General features: G+C 43.1%; 1 protein-coding gene across 1 annotated transcript in view; it reads right to left on the reverse strand.

Annotated features, from left to right (window-relative positions):
- MOV10L1 (Mov10 like RNA helicase 1) overlaps positions 1–22,002 on the reverse strand; it is a 161,328-nt gene that overhangs the window by 133,922 nt on the left and 5,404 nt on the right. The window contains exon 2 of the mRNA XM_089686613.1: positions 17,390–17,574. Coding sequence (XP_089542739.1) covers positions 17,390–17,574 — 185 coding nt within the window. The remainder of the gene's footprint in view (positions 1–17,389; positions 17,575–22,002) is intronic.

Here is a 22,002-nt window from a genome sequence, read left to right on the forward strand (position 1 = left end):
CTGATCACACAGATCAGTGTGAGATAGCCGGGAAGGAGACAGGGGATGGTCGGAGGGGATGGCTCAAGGCGGCTGCAGAACCCGGGACACGGATCACAAGATCAGGTATGTATTTTGCGGTGATCCAGAGTCTGGCTCGGGGTTACCGCTTTTGACAGCTACATTTAACCCCGAGCCAGACTCGAGAAAACCGCTAGGGAGGTTAAGGTAGAAAATGGCCAGATCTACCACAGCAATTGCTCACTTCTGAAGGAACCTTTCCTCAATGGGATAGGGTGAAACATTTTCTGGTGAGAACAGTTTTCATATAGGACAAACTCAAAAGGAGTCGGAAAAGTCTTAGCTGGTATAGGGAATGTTAGGAACCCCATACTAGATACCTTAGGGCAAGCAGACTCCGGCTGCTCCAATACTAAAAGTGTATGGGAGGCGGGAGTTTTAAAAATAGACCTGTGTCAAAATAAAGTGTTACTCTAGTGCATACATTGTAACATTACCTCAGATATATCCATAGTGCAGTTTTTCAGTTTCTGTGACTAAACGGTTTTGCACTCATGGCTTCCAAAAAGCATCTCGCTAGCGCCAAAGCGGTTTATGATTAGCTAGGAAACAGTAACAGTGAGGAGCTACTTAAATTGAGCAATAGCGACTCATGTGGAAATTTGTCTTCAGACACCGACAGTGAAGACAGGGGCGAATCTGAGATTGACGTGAGTGATCTATGAATGTGGCGCACTATTGATTGCGGTACGCCAGTGCCGCCAAGATTTCCATTTACCGGCGCACCTGGTATGAAAGTCCACGTTGAAGGTGACAACCCCTTGGTGTACTTAGAATTGTTTCTGACTTAATCAGCATACCTATATTCTCCTCGGGTTGGAGAGCTGTCTATAGTAGGTGTATCATCCTTACTAAATGCTTCCTCAGAAGTTGCCTCCTTTTTAGATACCGCATTTGGCTCAAGTGAAGAGACAGAAGTCAAGGGGAGGTAAAAGGGGTACAGCCATGATCCTTGTGGTCTGTGAGGTCTCAAGACCAAAAATTCTGCCAATAAACTTTGACACTGTGGCAGAAAATTACTCGCTAAACAGAAGGATGAGGCAGACATGGTCAAAGAGACATCTGAATGAGTATAAGAAAGCAGAGAGTCAGAATGGAAGCAACTGTCAAAAGAGAGGGTACCAGAGGCCATAACCGAACTACTACAAATCCCAACAGAACTAAAAGCTTGTCATGAGCCATTCAGCCCATCCAACCTCTTATCTTTCAGCTTAAGGTCTAACAGGTGTATGAATTAAATGTCCACGGTGGTGGCTGGTGGGGATGTGCTTGGTCCTGGACCTGGGCAGCTATCAATGTGCCATTACGATCCATGACCAGAAGAGGTTGCTTAGTCAGAGCCGTGAATGCAAAGAGGAAAAAGGTACGTGCAGAAACCTCACATTAGACAAGGAGCTGTATGTGCAGTGCATGCGTGCAGCTGCGCAGCATCGCCAAGTTCATGCAGTTTGATGCCACAAGCAAGGAGGAGAACAAAGTGCAAAATCACCACTGCAGGCGCCATCCAGGACCAAACTGTCATTCACTCTGGCCATCCTGGACTGAAAAACCATACCACCGAATGGGAAGAAACTTTTCTCCCCTCTGGGGGTGAGTATCTATCAGACACACTGGGATTGACTGCTTAACCCTTTTGTTGCCAGAGCCATTTTTTTTGCACACGTTTAAAAAAGTATTTTGGGCCTGAAAATTACACAAACCCTCAAACATATATTTTCTGAAAGCAGACAACCTTGAGAATAAAATAGTGGCAATTTTATGTCACACATTATTATAGAAAAGGGCTAAAAAAATGCAAAAAAAAAAAAAAGTGAATTTTAGAGCAAACACAATAAATGACCCACATTTTTTGTAAAATATAAAAGACGAGGTTGCACCGACTAAATAGGTACCCAAAATGTCAAACCTTAAATTTGTGTGCCTCCGTGAAATTGGCGACAAACTTCAGTACCCTATATTTTCTATAGGCAATGCTTCAAAATTCCCCTATAGGTCATCAGTTTAGTGTTACAGAGGAGGTCTGGTGCTAAAATTATTGTGCTTACTCCGGTGCGAATGGCAATATGTAACGTGTATCGCAATCAATGTTTTCAAGCATAGGTGCCCCCGACACATGCGTTTACGTTCGTATGTGCATATATGTGGGGCCTCGATTTTTTTTCATTGGGGGGAGGGGTTGGGGATTAATGTTATGTGCTTAGGTGTAACATTTTTTGCAAATAAAAAACCCAAAAAAAAAAACACACCCCACACTTTTCTTCTCCATCACAAAGTCCCCTATGTGATTATTTTTCTTGACAGGTTCTCTTTAATGAGACCATGCATGTCTCCTCTGGGCTCCACTCAATGTATTGCAATACATTGCTTCTCGGCTGTGCTAACCGTAAAAAAAGTGACAGGGGTAATCCAGATGGGACGTCTCAAGTCGCTTTCTGGGTCACAGGAATAAGGGGAAGACAGCAGACGTGTTAATGCTCTCCTTCCTCCTCTCCACCCGCTGGTACCTACTATGACATCCCCGCAGATGGGCAAGTGGAGCACAAAACACATGACGGGGGGCGCCAGTATAGGGGGAGTGTGGAAGCAATCGGGGGGCATTGTGTGTAAACCCCCGTCAGGTCCGTACCACGTAGGTAAAAGGACTTCTGCCCTGTGTACAGTACAGTACACAGGTTGAGTATTCATAGATATGTTATAGATTTATACCTTGAAGGTGATTAGATAATGGCAAAGCTTTTGAGGACAAACCCCTAGGTGCCTATAACACTCTGTTTTGCTTGATACAATACTGGGGACTCGCAGAGTACCCAAGAAATAAAAGGTAGGGTGGACTGTTTCCTGTACGGTACTCCAAGGTATGGAATTTACAGGAAAGTCAAAATTCCTTTTATCTTAACTGTACAACATTGGTGTCCCCAAGCAACAAATGAGAAGGGTGGGCAACAAATAGTCAAAAACAGAACTCTGTCCAACAATAATGGTCAACGGACCTGACTTCAGAGTGCCGCTGCAAGAACCTTGCAGCTGAAAGGTTGCAAAGGACTGAAACTCCACTTGACAGAACTTTAAAAAAAAGGTATGAATGGAGGACCAGGTGGCACCCTTCCAAAGCTAAGTCTAGTGCCTGAATACTCACAATCCTTCCACTGACCTGATGGAGTGGGCACAGAAAAGTTCAGGAGGACATTTGTCCTTGAGGAGTATAAGTTGTTGCTCAGGTGTCATCCATTGAGCAATGGTGGGCTTGGGATGCAGGATGTCCCTTGTGAGGTCCTGAAGTAAGGACAAACTGGGAAATTAATCTACTTGGGTAGTAGGAGGTAGACTCTTACAGTTCTGAATATGTCCAGGCAATGGAGAGCAATTTCCTGTGTGTGCTTTGGTACAGGGCCCAAGGATAGTACAACCTCAATTCCAAAAAAGTTAGCAGGCTGTGCAAAATCTACATAAAAACAGAATGCAAGGATTTGCAAATATCATAAACCCATATTTTATTCAAAAAAGAAAACAGATCAAACGTTTAAACAGAAAATGTGCTATTTTAAGATAAAAATAAGGTAATTTTGAAATTGATGGCAGCAATGCATCTCAAAAAAATTGGGACAAGCGCATTTTACCATGATGTAGCAACCCCTCAACTTTTAACAATACTCTGCAAACCTGTGAGATCTTAGGAGACCAGGTGCAGGAAAGTTGCTGTATTCTTGCCGGATACAGGATTCTAACAGCTCAACAGTCCTAGGTCTTCTTTGTCGTATATTTAATTGATGAAAGGTCTGGACTGCAGGCAGGCCAATTTAAGCACTGGGACTCTTCTACTACAAAGCCATGCTGATGTCATAGATGCAGTTTAACATTGTCAAAATATGAAACAGTCGTCATCTTCATTGAGGTGGAAGACTGATACCGCCTTTAGAAAGAAAGAATGGTATTGGGCGTAATGAATGAATGAGGAACAGCTCCTTATAAGAGAGTCGCCAACTCAGACACGTCTGACAGATGTGATAGTGAACAAAAAGGTTATTTTGCAGGAGAGGTCTTCTAAGAAGATATTATGTATGGGTTTAAACGGTGGATTCTGCAGGGCTGAGAGAACCAAAGTTAAGATCCCAAGGAAACAGAGTAGGGTACTACAAGGAGGGGGGGGGGGGGGGGGGGTTTACATGCAAGATACACCTTAAATCATTTTGAAAAAAATTGTGACGAGAGAGTGAGGCCAAAGGTTTTTCGATAAAGAGTGGACAAGGCCGAAACCGGTTCTTTCAGAGTGCTTAAGGTCAATACCTGAATGTAGGAAGGTTAAAATTTAAGGCACAGAGTAATCTCTGGGAATGAAGTGCCTGTGCTCACACCAGACCAGCAAGGATTACCACATACGACAGCAGATCTTCCTGATCATGTCTTTTCTTGCGTTTAGCAAGGTTGGAATGACAGACTCAAAAGGCCCCTCCTTTTACGACCTGGACTTCAACAGCCATGCTGTTAAAGCCAGATACTGAGAAGCAGGATCAAACAAAGAGCCCTGAGACAGCAGGCTTAGCATGTTGGAAGAGGCCAGGGGTGATCAACAGTCCAAGAAGGTCTGCGGACCAGGTTCTTCCAGGACAGTTTGTTGTATTGAGAATTATATTTTCTGTTTCAATATTTTTATTAAGAAAAGTTTTGTTTTAAGAATACAACAAGCTCAAGATACACCCACGCAGGGGCAGAGCAGAACAATAACACATAATTAGATACATCCTGCTGACTTGTATTAGTCACATAGCAGAATGTCCAATAACATCAAGGAGGGACAGCAAAACACCGAACCAAATAATAGCAGCAGCAAACCATCATATTACCAGAAAAAGAGGAAAAAAGAAAAAAAAGAGGAAAAAAAAGAAAAAAAAAAAAGAAAAAAAAAAGAAGAAGAAGAATCAGAAAGAAAACATGGAAAGGAAAACTAGAAGAGTCACGGATCCAGGGCTGGCACAGGCAGCGACTAAAAGAGGCCATACCTGGTAGGAGGCAAGGATGGCAAGGAATAACGTATCCAAGGTTCCGAAACCTTAAAGGACTCTCGGATGAGAATCATGAAGAATGCTAGACATCTGTTCATTGATCAACATAGCATTCATCCGAGTTTTCACCCCCTGGAAGAAAACCGAAGGGGTTCTGCAAGCTTGAGCTATAGCACGTGTAGCCGAAATAAATAGGTAGGATGCCAATTTCTGCTGAGACCTAGACAGACCCAAAATTGGGCAGTGCAGGAGGGCCACCCTTGCATCCCTACAGACCGTAATCTGAAATAGCGTTCGTAGCAAACAAAAAAACCTAGACCAGAAGCCTATCAATCACGGGCACGACCACCAAATGTGTAATACGTCCCCACGTAAACCACAGTTCCGGAAACACCTATCTCCGCCAGTCGGATTAAAGTGAGCAGTCCGAGCCAGGACCCAGTACCACTGCAGTGAGAATTATATTTTATTATAATGGTTTCAAATTGGCACAATCTCAGCTCCATATTTGAAAGGACTTCAGTGACAATGTTGGGTTGTTTTTTGTTAGGTGCAGCACTTGTAAAATGGCATGGCAGGTTTTCTAACTGGATGTTGAGTAGCCTCTTCCCTACAGTTGATCCTTTATTGTCTCCTTATGGCTTGTCAGCATTGCAGGCAAGATGTATTATACATGATCAATCCAATTTAGGGTCTCTTTACCCCTTTGTGTTTATACTTGTTTTAATGCAAAGATTCTATCCATTGGCCATTGTTATTAGACATGTATATAATCAGAAGGGGGCGCACCCATCTAAATGTAGGCTTATTTAAAATGAGAAATAGATAAAAATAATGCAATCAATGCATCCGGTAAAAGTAAAACATGTCACTGTGATGATAATGTTCCCAGTATGGCTCCAAGATGCAGAGTTCGGCATGCAAGCTGCTGGTTCTGTAGTGCGAAGATCAAGCTCTGCACCTTGGAGCCATACTGGGAACATTATCATCACAGTGGCAGGTTTTACTTTTATCAGATGCAGTGAGTATATTATTTTTTTATCCATTTCTCATTTTAAATAAACAGCCTACATTTAGATGGGTGTGCCCTCTTCTGTTCATATATTTATATGTGCACTAGGTAACTCAGGACCTGGATTATGAGGAGCAGCCCTATCTTAATTCTGCCTGGCACTGGTTTATCAGACTTTTGCATGGAATTTGTCTTAGTGTCATGCCAGCCCCACCCTTACATTAACCCATGAGTTATTAGACAGCACCATAGGCTGTATTTCTTTCTGGTTAGAGGTGTGCATGTTCACAATACTTCCTGGACCATCTATAATTTTTTGGGATCAGCGTGGGTCCCATAGAAGGAATGCAGTTTTAGTATTATTCTGCCTGTAGAAGACTCACAACATATGGAAGTTCATGCCTTCCTTTTTTACATAATAGTTTTGATTTTGTTTAAACTTTATAGGACGATACCCTGGGCTGCCATGTTAATGGTTTTTATAGCTTGGTAGTTTCCCACTCTGTAACTTAGCAAAGTGCATTACTCTGGGACAAGGTAACAGCTATCACTCCAAGCGGTGGTCTGAGTCACCTGTAGGCCTTCTGTGCTATTTGGTCCTTATGTCCCAGCTCCCTTGTGTTTGTGATCCGCCACTGCTAATTGAGGGTGATCTGTGGAGTACTCATGGAATGGAGGCCAGAATGGAAGGGGTTTGCACTTCTGGACATAGGAGCTGTTATAACCCAAGCGCTGACCATGTTTCCATGGCTGTATCTCTGTAGAAGATGGCAGCAGGAGTGCAGAAAACACGAGTCCTCATCAGAAAGCATAGCTGTCATTTGGGAGGTGTGACGCAGTTACCTCATCCTCCTGGGACCAAATTTAGATGCAGAAAAGCCCCCAGTTTTATGCTTGTGCCGAGAACGTTGGAGACAAAATAGCAGGGGTTACTTTGTTTAACCTCCCTGGCGGTATGATTATTTCCGATTTTTGGTGCTGAAAGCGGTACCATTTTTTTGCATGGAAATATGTATTTTTTTTATTGTAGGCTGTAATTTTTAGGAAAAACTCACTGAAATCTGTCCGAACAAGAGTCTAGTAAACATCCCGGGTATGATAAAATTTGAAACACAAAATCATAAATTATAATTTAATAAATAATCATAAAAATAATATAAAAATAAAAAATTTAATTCAATAATATAATCAAACCAAAAACACTGAAATGTGAAATAGAGCGCCAAGTTCGCACATTGCTGAGCTCAGTCGCAAAATCGTTTTCAGTTTCTGATGACGAATTTCCCCCACGAATCATTATCACTCAATTCTGCAAATGGTTCTGATTTACTATCGCTGTTCTCTAGCTGATCTAAACCGCTTTTGACCTAAAGGGACACTTTTTGGACACCATGGACATTTCTCAGTTTCCAGGCAGAAAGAACAGACAAAATGCAGGCAGGGCGCAGGACAAAGCACTCGGGACAAAATGTATGTGAAATAGGTTGAAACAGCAATGTTTTACTGTGTAAAATGAAAAAAAAAAAAAGACATTTTTTAAAATTTTAAATTTCCCGCCGCCGGCGGCGGCGGCGCCCGTACGTCCCGACGTCACAGGGACAGGACACAGAAGCCGGATGCCGGCATCGGCCGGAGGAGATGGCCGGGGACGCTGCAGGGGACACATCGTGAGAGCGCAGGGTAAAGTAAGTGAAGAACACATCCCGGAGCAGTGCCGCATGGTATTCCCGAGTGTAGCTCGGGGTTACCGCTTTTGGTACTGAAATGTTACCCCGAGCTACACTCGGGAATACCGCCAAGGAGGTTAAATCCACAAAGTGTGCTACGTACTGCAGTAATTATTACTAAGAACAGGAACAGCTGCCAATTTGCAGGAAATCTCTTTTGTACCTTGTCCACAATTTTGGGCCCACTAAGGGTCCAGGTTTCGCCTGTTAAAGTGAGCAACTGGGAACTTTGGAAATGGACCATGACCTTGGACAGTACAGCATCTTGCTGCTACACATGCACTACATGGCAAGGTGAACCCCTAAAGCAGGATCCAGTGCTACAGACCAAGCCTTAGATGTAGTGGCTGCATTAGTTGTTTTTTTGTTTTTTTTTTAGGCTTTATTCCTCAGTTTTCACCTGGTACCACTTTTTCTGCCTTAGGATGAAGGTGTAACAGAGACATCTTTGGACAGCAGCATGGTAATCTGGGGGATGGAGGGAGTGTTCGATGCACTAGCAGATTTAGATTCACTAAAAAATTGAAGCCAAACTCTTGCTCACACTTTTTAAGCAGTTATAGCATCAGTGATTTTTTCCCTTTTGGGAATTGAAGCTTTTCATTGTAAGCACCCGTCAGTGGTAAATGGTTTGTCTCAATCCTTTAACTGCTACATGTGCAGGAACAGCTTGTTCTGTTGATAAAGAGATTTACTGGCTAGATCACCAGGTGAAAATAAAGGCAAGAAGGCATAAAAAAAAAAAAAAAAAATGCAGCTGCCACATCTAAGAATTTGTAAGACGCACTATAATAAAAATGATTGCTTTTGGGTTTAAAGACATTTCAAGACATTAACTGAAAATATCAGTTTGACAAACTGATGGGTGTCTTAACCTATTCTTCAGGCCTTGAAATGTGCACTTTGACATGTGTGCAAAAAAAAAAAAAAAGGAAAAGTGGGATCTGGCTGCGTGCAAAAGATAAAAGTTGAAAATAAAATAAAACACACACACACAGGGACTGGTTGCCAACAACAAAAAAAGAAATAGATTTATTAAATCAGAAGAAAACATGGAGCCAATTTGAATAGCAACATGATTTCAGGTGTAATTTTCTGTGAAAGACGCATGACAGGTTGCTATCAGCAACTGCACCAGTATGGCTTGACTTGTTCACTAGTCTATTTGCAACAGTGAAAGCAGTATTTGGAATGAAACCCTGCTTCACACTGGTGCGGCTTTGAAATTGCTCTACTTCAGCGCAATTTCAAATCCACAGATCAGTGCGATTTGCACTGCAAATTTCATTGTGGCTTGCATGTTCATATAAACAGAAGTCTATGCAAGTCACAATGAAAATCGGCAAAAAGTAGTGCAGGAACTATTTTTATAATCGCTGCAACATGAGTCTCGCCAATATGACTGGTTCCATTGCTGGCAATTGGGTGCGACTTTTCATGCGATTTGGAACTGTCAAAACGCATGACAAATTGCGCCAGTGTGAACCAGGGCTTAATCCTTCATGGTGAATAGTATCTAAAAGCTCACTTTAATCATTCATTAATGGACTGATCACATGTGTCTGTTTGCATTGATTATTCTGTCCGCAAGTCAAAGCAAAATCAGCTGTTCAAGAGTGTTCCCTGTGTGATGAAAGATACCAAAGTGTTTTCTGTTAGTTAATTTAGTAAGCTGCAACTATGGGCTGCTGTACACTTACTGGATTGGGGGCTAATTTCACACCTATGCATTTTGCATTTTCAGTTTTGCAGAAATGCCCTACAGTGCATTAAACATGATTTCCTATGGGTCACATTTACATCTGTGAGTTTTCAACTGATTAATTTTTTGGAAAGGGTCAGAAACGTTTGTCCACAGCAGATTAAGATTTGGGTTTTATAGACTTCAATGGAAATGCATCAAAAACAGACACCTCACCCTAGCAACAGTAATACATTCCAAAAATGCAAAACGCATCAAAAATGTATGTGAAAACCCAAAAAATGCACCGGAAAAAAACACGCATCAATCCCAACCTGCATAGGTGTAAATCTGTAAATCTAACCTTAAACTTTTCACATTCTTGATCCACGTCATTTTTAGATAATGTGATCCTGCTGTTTACATGTTGTTCACTCACCTCTCTGTAATTCCAGCCATTGCCTCTTAATTCCTTTGTGGAGTTTGGTCCTACGTTTATCAGATACGTTTTTGATGCATGCATGGCTTATCTCCAGGGTGGATAAGAATCGGATTTTTTAAAAATTGAAATTGGATTTTTATCAAATTTATTTTAATAAAATACTTTTGGAGTAAAAATCTAAGAAAGATTAATAATTTAGTTTATTCAGCATGAAATGGAGCTTAGTTATGTAGCATGAGGCTGTATATTCTGCAATATTTAAATTTTTGGTAAACACATTCAATGAATCCAAGCTCTGCAAGCTGGGATAACATGCACTACATTGATGCATTCACACAATTTCACAGTAACCATGAGAAAAAACATGAAATAAAAGAATTTGAGTAGTCCTCCAACTATGTGTGATTAACCTAAAATCAGTTTTACTAATCTGACATAGATATATTATAGATATATTAATCTATAAAGGAAACCTTAATTTGGTTTGCAAATATTACCCCTGGTTCACCTATATACAGCTGTGCGGGCCGCGTTTTGCGCGGGCACGAGAGCCCATTCATTTGAATGGACTCCCATGCTCCGTGACATGCAGGGAAGAAGTCCATTCCTCTGTGCGGGTGGTGCGGCTGCACAGATTTTCGCACAGATCTGCAGCGGCACCACCCGCACATATGTGAACCAAGCCCTAAAGATTCTAACTACCAAGCAAGAATGAGTCGGATTCCTTACATTTAAAAAGCACCTGTCATTTTAGATCCATCATGGTAGCGCATGTAAGCGGGCATCCACTCACCTGCTGCTTCCACGTCCCTCACCTTGTGGCACTGCCGCATCACCAGCCGTCTCATTCGAGTGAATGGGACTGTCAGTGAGTCAACAGTGGGCCAAAGGAGGAACTGCTGCGGGACAGAGATGCCAGTTGCTCTTTAAAAATTTTGATTTAAAAATCAAGCCTTTTCACTAGTGACTTAAATCAAATCCACCCTGCTCATCTCAATAAAAATTTAGAATAAGAAAAACCATACAGCCTTAAGCTGCAAAGGCAGTGGACAGGGGTGTACACGTCACGGCAAATGTTATCCTCCCCCTATTATGTTCAGCATTTAGTACCACCACTGGACACGACACATTTGAACAAAATGGGTTTATCTTGCAAACACTTTTACACTTTTCAGATGCACAGCAGCAGACAGCCACATACAGAATATAAACTGTGTGTGACAGACACACACATAAACACAGATAATACTTGTATATATTCTAATACACATAAAAAGCATATCTTCAAAAAACAAAAAGTAGCATATAACTTGCCATTAGAAATTAATACTTTTTGGGGTACGTGTATGTATACCTACCTGATTGTAGTACCAATAAAACATATCTATACTCATTTTTAAAAAGCAAAAAGAAGCAATAAAACTCTTCACAGGCAAAAAGCAGCTCTTTTCCCAAGTGAATAATCAGCTGTAACCTTGGGAGCAGCCTGTCTGAAATGCCTCTAAGGAGCAGGCTGAAGCATTGCAAAGGAGAATTTTTAAACCCCACCCACACACAGAGCTGTTTTCTGACCAACTGAATAGCTTACCCCATGTAGGATTTAGTGACAATTATTGATACATGTGAAGGCAGAGTTAAAAAAGGGAAATATACTTTTTTTTTACTTTAAATATCAGCATGTTTTCCAAGTCAACAGCGCCAATATACTGAAAGTACATCAGAAACATCAAATCAATTTAAAGTGCAAACGTTTATATTATTGTCTGATCGAACGCAAGTGTATGCATAAATAATCAAGCAATTGTTACAATGTTCTAGATTAAAAAAAAATGTTCATATGGGTTTGGACACAACTGAACTCATCCCTGATAAACAGTTACACATTTGCTTCAGTTTTCTTCACTCTTGATCCACCAAAGGATCAGCAAACAAGAATTATTATTTTTTTTGTAAGTGCCCCACATCTATAACATACTACACCAACAATGGAGAAATGTGAACCCACCCTTAACATATATAGGGCTACATTCACATGGGTGCCCAGCGGCAGATAGTTTGTAGCGTTTAGAGGCAGCTAAATGCCACCTCTGGACGCAACCATATTCTGTGCTACGGCCGCATACAACCTGACCAATTAGCTGAGGCCCATTGGTGTGCAGGCAAAATTCTGCAAAAACACAAAACAAAAAAAAGAAACCAACATAACACAGATCCTGGATGCTGACTGGCTGCACCCAGGGTCATTAGGAGGCTCTAGTCACATGTAAACACTCAGATGAGTGGTTACATGTGAACAGAGGTGACTTTGGCTATTGATCTGTAAATCTGAAAGCTGGTACACACCTTGTTCACACCCACATGTTTTTTTAGTGCTTTTTGCAGAAATGCACTACAGTCCATTTAACATGACTTCCTGAGACATGTTCCCACCTATACTTTTTTGAGCTGCTGTGTTTTTGGAAAGGGTCAGGAACTTTTTTAAAATGCAAAATGCATGGAGAGAAGCTGCTGAAACGCATGTGGTGTGTTTCTTGCTGCATTTTTATTCTGCCCAGCAACAAAAACATTTCCCCTTTAATAAAAAAACAAAACAATCCTGAAAAACTGCGGCAAAAATGCACGTGCAAAAAGCACTGCAAGCGGACAAAACGCAAGCTGCATTTGTGTGACCAACAGCAGCTGTTAGGCCTGGTTCAGAGTGTGCAGGCTGCATTTAGTACTACAGGCAAGAATCTGGTGATCTTTCCAGCAGCTGCCCTGCTGCACCCATGTGAATGTAGCCTTATAAGCCCTCCTCACTGGCCAAGTTTTGCTGAGCCTGTGGTCAGACCAAAAATGTGCAAAGTGTTAGACCTCTTTCACCCAAGCGATTAGGCAATAGCATGAACAGGCCGTTTTTTGCAGAGTCTCCAACTTCCAGGTGCTGCTTGTAGCCAGCCCACTGAAGTCTTTTAGGATGAAATGGCTGCACAGACGCAGTCACCAATCCTAATGTGACACGCATGCAGGTACATGTAAGTGGACTTCAACGTAGCCAGGGGCTGCACATCTGTCACGTTAAGGCGAATGGCTCTGTTCGTGAAGCCACTGCATCCTAATAGAATTTAACTACCTGCCGACCGCAGATAGCCGAATGACGGCTTCACTGCGGCCGGCCAGTTCTGGGTGGACGTCATATGACGTCCTCCCAGAACGCGCTCTCCTGCGCGCCCCAGGGGGCGCGCACTCGGCGACCTCCATGATCGCTGTGTCCTACGGACACAGCTGATCACGTGATGTGGTAAAAGGCCAATCACAGCGGCCTTTTACCACCTGATCAGCGGTGTCCAATGACATGCTGATCAGAGGGAAATGCAAGTGCCGGTTCTCGGCTGCACTTTCCTCACGCTGTCAGATCGTGAGGAAAGTACTGCCGAGAACCGGCAGTTGTCAGAGCGGGGATCGGCACCGATCATCAGGGCACTGATGATCAGTGCCCTGATGATCGGTGCCCAGCAGTGCCACCCGCAAGTTCCGCCCACCTGTGCCCAGCAGTGCGCCCACTAGCTCCGCCCACCTGTGCCCAGCAGATCACCCACCTGTGCCCAGCAGTACACCCACCTGTTCCACTCTGCAGTGCCACCTACCTGTGCCCAGATGTGCCACCTACATGTGCCCAGCAGTGCCACCCACCTGTGCCCACCAGTGCCACCCACCTGTGCCCACCCACCAGTGCAGCCCAGCAGTGCTGCCAGTCAGTGCCCAGGGGTTGTGCCAGTCAGTGCCGCTAGTCAGTGCCCAGCAGTGATGCCAGTCAGTGCCGTCTATCAGTACCCATCATCAGTGTCACCTATCAGTGCCGCCTATCAGTGCTGCATATTAGTGCCGCCTATCCGTGACACCTCATTAGTGCTGTCTATCAGTGCCGCCTATCCGTGACACCTCATTAGTACTGCCTATCAGTGCCCTTTAGTGCTGCCTATCAGTGCCGCCTATCAGTGCCGCCTCATCAACGCACATCAGTGAAGGAGAAAAAATGCCTGTTTGAAAAATTTTATAATAGAAACAAAGAAACTTTTTTTTTTTTTCAAATTTTTTGCACTTTTTAATTTATAGCGCAAAAAGTAAAGCACCCAGCGGGGAGTAAATACCACCAAATGAAAGCTCTATTTGTGAGGAAAAAATGATCAAAATTTCATATGGGTACAATGTTGCATGACCGCGCAATTGTCAATCAAAGTGCGGCAGCGCCGAAAGCTGAAAATTGGCCTGGTAAGGAAGGGGGTATAAGTGCCCGGTAGGCAAGTGGTTAATGGGCTGCCTGCACAAAACACCTGGAAGTTAGGGATGCTGAAAAAACATCCCATTCACACTATACAGGGATCATCACCCATGTGAACATGGCTTTGGGGGTTAAAAACAGATATGAAAATCTTTCCTCTGCATATCTGCAAATGAAAGTCAGGGTGATTTTTTTTTTTTTTTTTTATACAAATAGCAAAAACGACAACTGGGCTAGGGTTGTAGAACAAAAAAGAGACAACAATGGGGAACAGACATAAAAAGGTTACCCCTTCTCTATGTAAAAAGAAAAAAAAAAAATAAAGTGCGTTTGTAAATTCTCTTTTCCCATTTACTGTTACAAAATGTTATGATTGCAGCACTACAATACTAGGTTGTATAATGACAATGACCACAGTTCAAGAAATGCTCTAACATAGTATAGGTATTTTACTTGATCTGATCACCACTGTGGTCCTCCTGATTCTACTTTATGGGTAGAATAGGAATGTCCAAATGCCAGTTGTGCCCCGTAGAGATCCACTCCTTGAATGTAATCTGTGGCATTACAGCTGGGCCCCAGTGTGTCTCTGGAGACTTGCTATGCCTGGCTACTGATACAGAGTGGGGCCAGCTGAGTAACGCAGATTACATAGCAAGCAGCTCTCCTGGTATAAATTGCTGAGCGGCTAACAGACAATTCCATCTCTCTGTATACACACACAGCAAGACTGGTTTAAAAGAGATAGATGTGCCCTGCAGGTGAATGGGAGAAAAATTGAGGCCCTTGTAATAAGACAGTGAAGTATGCGTGTTGCTGCAGAAAACAAATCTGGTTCGAAATGAATATGACAACAAACGTGAAAATGTGTACAGTAAGCATCCAAAAGTTGTAAATTACTCCAGCGTTCCCACGAACCTCTAAGTGCCACTCCATCACCCTGAAAACCCCATGCCCACACAACAGCACTTGGATCTGGTTATAGTACACACAGTCACCAAGTGTCATGCAGTGGGAACAGGAGGGGAAGTGCTCTCTCTCCCCCACTGCCCAGATAGAGTGTATCAGGGGCTTATGGTCCGGAATGTACACAATTACTGTTATTATACAAAATTCTGCCTGCTAAAGCTAGCTTTTAAAAGGGGTATTACACTGAAAAACAATTATGTATTATACTTCAGCTTACCAGTTCTTAGATGCGATGACTGCATTACTTTTCTTTTAGCTTTTTTTTTTTTTTTCCTTTTATCATCATCTGTTGAACTGGCCAATACACTCACCGGCCACTTTATTAGGTACATCTTGCTAGTACCGAGTTGGACCCTCTTTTGCCTTCAGAACTGCCTTAATGCTTTGTGGCATAGATTCAACAAGGTATTGGAACCATTCCTCAGAACTTTTGGTCCATATTGACATGATATCATCAGGCAGTTGCTGCAGATTGTTGCCTGCACATCCATTATATGAATTTCCCATTCCACCACATCCCAAAGGTGCTCTATTGGATTGAGATTTGGTGACTGTGGAGGCCACTAGAGTACAGTGAACTCATTGTCATGTTCAAAAAACCAGCTTGAGATGATTTGAACTTTGTGACATGGTGCATTGTCCAGTTGGAAGTAGCCATCAGAAGGTGGGTGCACTGTAGTCATAAAGGGATGGACATGGTCAGCAACAATACTCAAGTAGGCACGTAAATGATGCTCAATTGGTACTAAGGGGCCCAAAGTGTGCCAAGAAAATATCACCCACACCATTACACCACCACTAGCCTGAACCGTTGATACAAGGCAGGATAGATCCATGCTTTCATGTTTATGCCCAATTCTGACCCTACCATCTGAATGTCGCAGCTGAAATCGAAACTCATCAGACCAAGCAACATTCTTCCAATCTTCTATTGTCCAATTTTGGTGAGCCTGTGCAAATTGTTGCCTCCATTTCCTGTTCTTGGATGACAGGAGTGGCAACCGATGTGGTCTTCTGTTGCTTCAAGATTTGACGTGTTGTGCATTCAGAGATGGTATTCTGCATACCTTGGTTGTAACGAGTGGTTATTTGAGTTACTGTTGCCTCTCTATCATCTCGAACCATTCTCAGCCCATTCTACTGACATCAACAAGGCATTTTTGTCCACACAACTGCTGCTCACTGGATATTTTCTCTTTTTTTGGACCATTATCTGTAAACCCTAGAGATGGTTGTGCCTGAAAATCCCAGTAGATCATCAGTTTTTGAAATACTCAGAACAGCCCATCTGACACCAACAACTGTGCCATGTTCAAAGTAACTTTTAAAGCTACTTTCTTCCCCATTCTGATACTTGGTTTGAACTTCGGCAAGTCGTCTTCACCACATCTAGATGCCTAAATGCACCGATTTGCTGCCATGTGATTGATTAGCAATTTGTCTTTCCAAGCACTTGAGCAGGTGTACCTAACAAAGAGGCTTCAGTACAAGGTGCGCATCCTCGCTCTGAGATTGATTGTTGTGTGGGCATTTTGCAAAGCGCATGTCCCTGGTTTTACAATGGCGCCCCTTCATCTAGCTGCATGGTGGTGTTAATAAAGGTACAAGTCTAGGTTCACATCTTTGTGCTGCGGATGTGTGATTTTATTTGTATTAACATGTCTTGGATTAGGGAAGCTCATTTATTTGAACATAAATTGCTTTAGTGCATATAAATTTTTTTTCTTAAATGCAGTGCACCACAGCACATGGATAAGTTACCATGTTTTGCAATGCGCTACAATGTATGTGTTAGCAAAGTGTGCTGAGGTTCCATGAATGGTTCTGTTCTATCAGCAGATGGATTGGGGACTGAGGAAGAAGGGGAGGATCAGAGAAGACAGGATCAAACATCCTTTTTACACAATACAGAGAATTAACCCTTTCGGTTACACAGTGAGTATAAAAAGCATGCTTTGCAGCTTATACAGACTGATTTTACTGTTGTGGGTTTAGCAACACTTTAAAGATTGAGGATTGATCATGATTGATTCGATAGGTCACACATCTCTTTCCTCCTAGTCTTTTTTTTTTTTAATACAAACTCCCAATTCACTCCTGAAGCTAGATGATCACAATGCACATAGTGTAAAGTACATTGTACAGCCATACCACTGCTTTTTAGATAGACACCATAGTCTACCAAAAATGTAATTTGCAAAGCTGTACTGTTTGGAAAGTATCTGCTAAAATCTTACCTTAATTGCTTTCCAACCTCCAGATGTTTTGTCCTCCTCATAAGCAACGCTAACTTTCTGACCAATGCTTAACGGTTCTCGACCAATCACATCCTCAATTGTGAAACAGATCTGATCATTAATCATTCCATAATCACTGCAAAAGCGTGTAACTACTCCTTCCGCATATCTCACAAATTCAGCATCTGTACAGATAATAGGAAATTACTTTAAAACTGAAAAGAAAACCCACAAATGATTCAAGTTCTTTTGATTAACTTTTAATTGTGTATCTTAAATATTTATTTATACACCAAAACTGTGCCCCAGAACTCTGCAGTGGAATGCTAAACTTCGCATACTGGCCACACGGGAAAGGTTGAAGCACACATGGCATCGTTTTGACTAGCAATGCCAACAATAAAAGTGCAGCTAAAAAATAGTGTTAGCACATGCAGAGAATTTCACATACTTAGCAAGGAATGAGCTTATGAAAAGTCAGAAAATTGACCTTAAATACCAAATGAGCTATTGGAAGTGGTTAAGGCGGATGTGATTCATTCATTAATTCTGTATGGGGATTGTGTCATACGCAAGCTCAGACTGACCTCTAGGCTTCAAGACCCTACATTCTGGTAAGCCTTGGATTCAATAGTGGTGGCTGCGTTTTTCACTTTGATGGTCACAAAAGTCTCACTCATGCTGTGGAAATGTTATAAAATACAGTTGCACTTTCGGATTTTCTTTGAATACTGTGGTGAAGGACTTTATTTTATGCCAAGGAGAGGTCTCATCATTACCAATGTTAATCTGGACCATTGCTGCACAATCGCATATACAGTACATGTTGTTTATATGAATATTACAGAACAAAGATTTTTCAGATGCAGACCCCACTAGGGAAAAGGCTTCATAAAGGTAGGTGGACAAGAGCGAATGCTTTATTTTACACTATGACCTACAGAATGTCCATTGTCTTCTAAAGGTCTTTGATTGGGATCTAAAATTTACCATCCTTAACACGCTTTCCCACAGCACAGGCTTAGAAAACCTCGACTTCAGAGTTGCCATAGCAACAAAGTCGTAATCAAAACACCAAAGCTGCTATCAGCAATAGCTGTAAAATTTGGAATGGATATTAGCGGGCATTTAAATCAGAATATGCTTGCACACCAACACTCCCATACAGTGTGAAAAGTTATAGTTCTTTTTAAACTGCTTGCTGATTTCTACCTATCTTTTGCCAGTAGGCTCTGGAAACATAATATCCTTTAGCAGGGTCCAAATAGCAACATCTGTATCAGATTACCTAAAGTTACTTTGCCTACTGCTATATGTACACTGGAAGTGTTGTAGATATTACCGTATTTGCCGGCATATAAGACGCCTGGGCATATAAGACGACCCCCTTCTTTTCCTGTTAAAATATAGGGTTTGAGCTATACTTGCCGTATAAGACTACCCCTCTTCCAACGCACACCAAATAAAAATGAAAAAACATCAGATTTGATTTCAATATGGTATGCTATTTCATTATGGTATTCCAATGATGGGGTGCTATTCCTCGCTCTGACACCAATGATGGGGCACTATTCCTCCCACTGACACCAATGATGGTGCCCCATCGTTGGCGTCAGTGGGGAGGAGGAATAGTGCCCCATCGTTGGCGTCAGTGGGGAGGAGGAATAGTGCCCCATCGTTGGCGTCAGTGGGGAGGAGGAATAGTGCCCCATCGTTGGCGTCAGTGGGGAGGAGGAATAGTGCCCCATCGTTGGCGTCAGTGGGGAGGAGGAATAGTGCCCCATCGTTGGCGTCAGTGGGGAGGAGGAATAGTGCCCCATCGTTGGCGTCAGTGGGGAGGAGGAATAGTGCCCCATCGTTGGCGTCAGTGGGGAGGAGGAATAGTGCCCCATCGTTGGCGTCAGTGGGGAGGAGGAATAGTGCCCCATCGTTGGCGTCAGTGGGGAGGAGGAATAGTGCCCCATCGTTGGCGTCAGTGGGGAGGAGGAATAGTGCCCCATCGTTGGCGTCAGTGGGGAGGAGGAATAGTGCCCCATCGTTGGCGTCAGTGGGGAGGAGGAATAGTGCCCCATCGTTGGCGTCAGTGGGGAGGAGGAATAGTGCCCCATCGTTGGCGTCAGTGGGGAGGAGGAATAGTGCCCCATCGTTGGCGTCAGTGGGGAGGAGGAATAGTGCCCCATCGTTGGCGTCAGTGGGGAGGAGGAATAGTGCCCCATCGTTGGCGTCAGTGGGGAGGAGGAATAGTGCCCCATCGTTGGCGTCAGTGGGGAGGAGGAATAGTGCCCCATCGTTGGTGTCAGTGGGGAGGAGGAATAGTGCCCCATCGTTGGTGTCAGTGGGGGAGAGGAATAGTGCCAAGAGTGTCACAGCATGGTGCTGCTGCACACTTACTGGCCGCTCCCTCACTCAATTTTCGCGGGGCTGATCGGCTCCGCCTCCTCGCCGGTGATTGGTCGCCTGTGTGCCTTTCCAGTGCTGGCGCCCAATCACCGGTGAGGAGGCGTAGCCAAGCGGCCGCACGACCATCGAGCGGCCGAACTGAAAGGAGGAGCAGCCGCGCTTCCTGGACCGGATCGTCGTGGGACCGGAGCCAGGTAAGGTACAGCAGCCCCCTGCCCGCCCCTGTACTTAGTGTCCCTTCCACCAGTGCGCCGCCCCTCGAAAAAGTGCCGCCCTGACACCGGCTCGCCGTATACCGGCGTATAAGACGACCCCTGACTTTTCAGAAGATTTTCATGGGTTAAAAAGTCGTCTTATACGCCGGCAAATACGGTAACTCTACTGGAAGCAGACAAAAGATAAATGCAGCAAAATGCATGTAAACACAGTACCACGTTTAGGTCTTGGCCGTTTATTCATTTAATTAGTCAGAGTACATGCCACTAAAATGAACACACAAGAGCTGAACGTGGCTAAAGTTTAGACACATTTACAAACTTTTTTTGCAATTTTTGGTGGTTTTTGGCCTCCTCTGCGTTAAGGAGAGGGACGTTTAACTGCTTCTAAACTCTGCTGCTCCTAAACTCTGCGCAAAAAATGTGGACACTTGGGGTAGATTTACTAAAACAGCTGCCCTCAGAATCTGGAAAACCTGGAAGCTGAGCTGCACCAGATTTTGCATCATGCAGTTTTAGTAAATAACCCCCATAGGCTTTTATTTAGTTGAGTTTAGGGGCTTTGGCAAAAAGACACCAAAAGCTCATAAACTCCGTGTACATGACGCCTAATAGGAGCTAGCAATGCAAGAATAAGGAGGCTCTTTACACAGTATATCAAGCATCAAACATTGTCACTCTCATGAACATAAAACATCTGTGGATAACTGCATAGCTCATTGTACAAGGTATGAAAGGGATCTTTGGTAAGGAGCCAAAAGACACCGAGATGCACCCAGTGCCTATGTTGTGTCTACTTCTCTCTCTTCTGAACAACCCGAACATCAAGCAGAGGATTGTACAAGAATTCAAGTCTTTAAAAAGACTATTGGTTCTACAAAAAAAAAAAAAAAATACTACAAAGAATTAAAGCAGAGCCATAGCTTCAAGGTCCCCGTCCCTCGCCAACATCTTCTTTTGGGTGCCGACCTACGTCCGTCTTCAATGGCCAGTGTAGGATGATATCACTTTTGTTTGGGTGCAGGAGTCAGTCATCCCAGCACACAGGCACTGTACCAGAGATGTAAGCCACATATGCACAGCTCACGTAACAATAAAATGCCTGTCTATTTTCAGTTTGTGACAGCAGAACTTTCCTTCCAATTTTAGGAAAAAACACTACATCACACTCCATGAAGCAAGCACATCACTTCCTTTTTAAAGCACAACTCTGGGAAGCCATTGTTTTTTGCTCCTGGAATGCTGGGAGTGAGTGTCCTCTCAACCAGGCAGGACATGGGGACTAAGTGAGAGTTTTTCAGCCAGGCTTCCAGATGCTATATTGTTACCCCATCCTGTAGTGACAGAGGCTGAACCCAAAGATCAGAGTGGGGGACCAGGTACTCATTTTTGCAATTGTCCACTTATTTTGTTATTTTTCGCTTACAGATTGCAGATTTTGTAAAAGACCCCCAACCATACATTATCTGAAAGCACAGGCCCAGTAAAAGTGTGTGTGTGTTCAGTGTCAAGAATATTAAATTTATCGGTCACAGTTGTACAGTGGAGGTCAGTCTGTACAAGTCATTGACAAGCTGATAGTTGCCATTACTGTGAAATACGCTGTGTGAATGAGGTCCTATTTTTCAAATTATTATTTATTTTCTAACATGTTAAATATCAGGGGTCTGATCAGAGGGTAAAATATGAAGGGTCCAAATAGACCCCTGATGTTTCACTTTTGAAATAGAAAGAAAAAGCAAGAACACAGGGAGGCGGAGGGTACACAGCCTATGGCAACCAGCATGTACTGATCAAAGCTATTTATTTTAAACAACAGCAGAGAGTTTGGCTATAAGTTCATGGTAACTGAAGCAACAATGTATTTACAGCAAAATGGGAGCTTCTCTCCAGCGAGTCAGCTAAAGCCAGCATCATTTCCTGGCTTGAGAATGTCCAGCTTCATTGAGGCCTTTTCTCCCCAGCCTCATAGTTCCTGGCTGCACCTGTCATTAACTG

Source organism: Staurois parvus, unplaced genomic scaffold (assembly GCF_062004578.1).
Source record: "Staurois parvus isolate SC_StPar_1 unplaced genomic scaffold, SC_StPar_1.0 ptg000019l, whole genome shotgun sequence".
In the NCBI taxonomy this organism is placed as follows: domain Eukaryota; kingdom Metazoa; phylum Chordata; class Amphibia; order Anura; family Ranidae; genus Staurois; species Staurois parvus.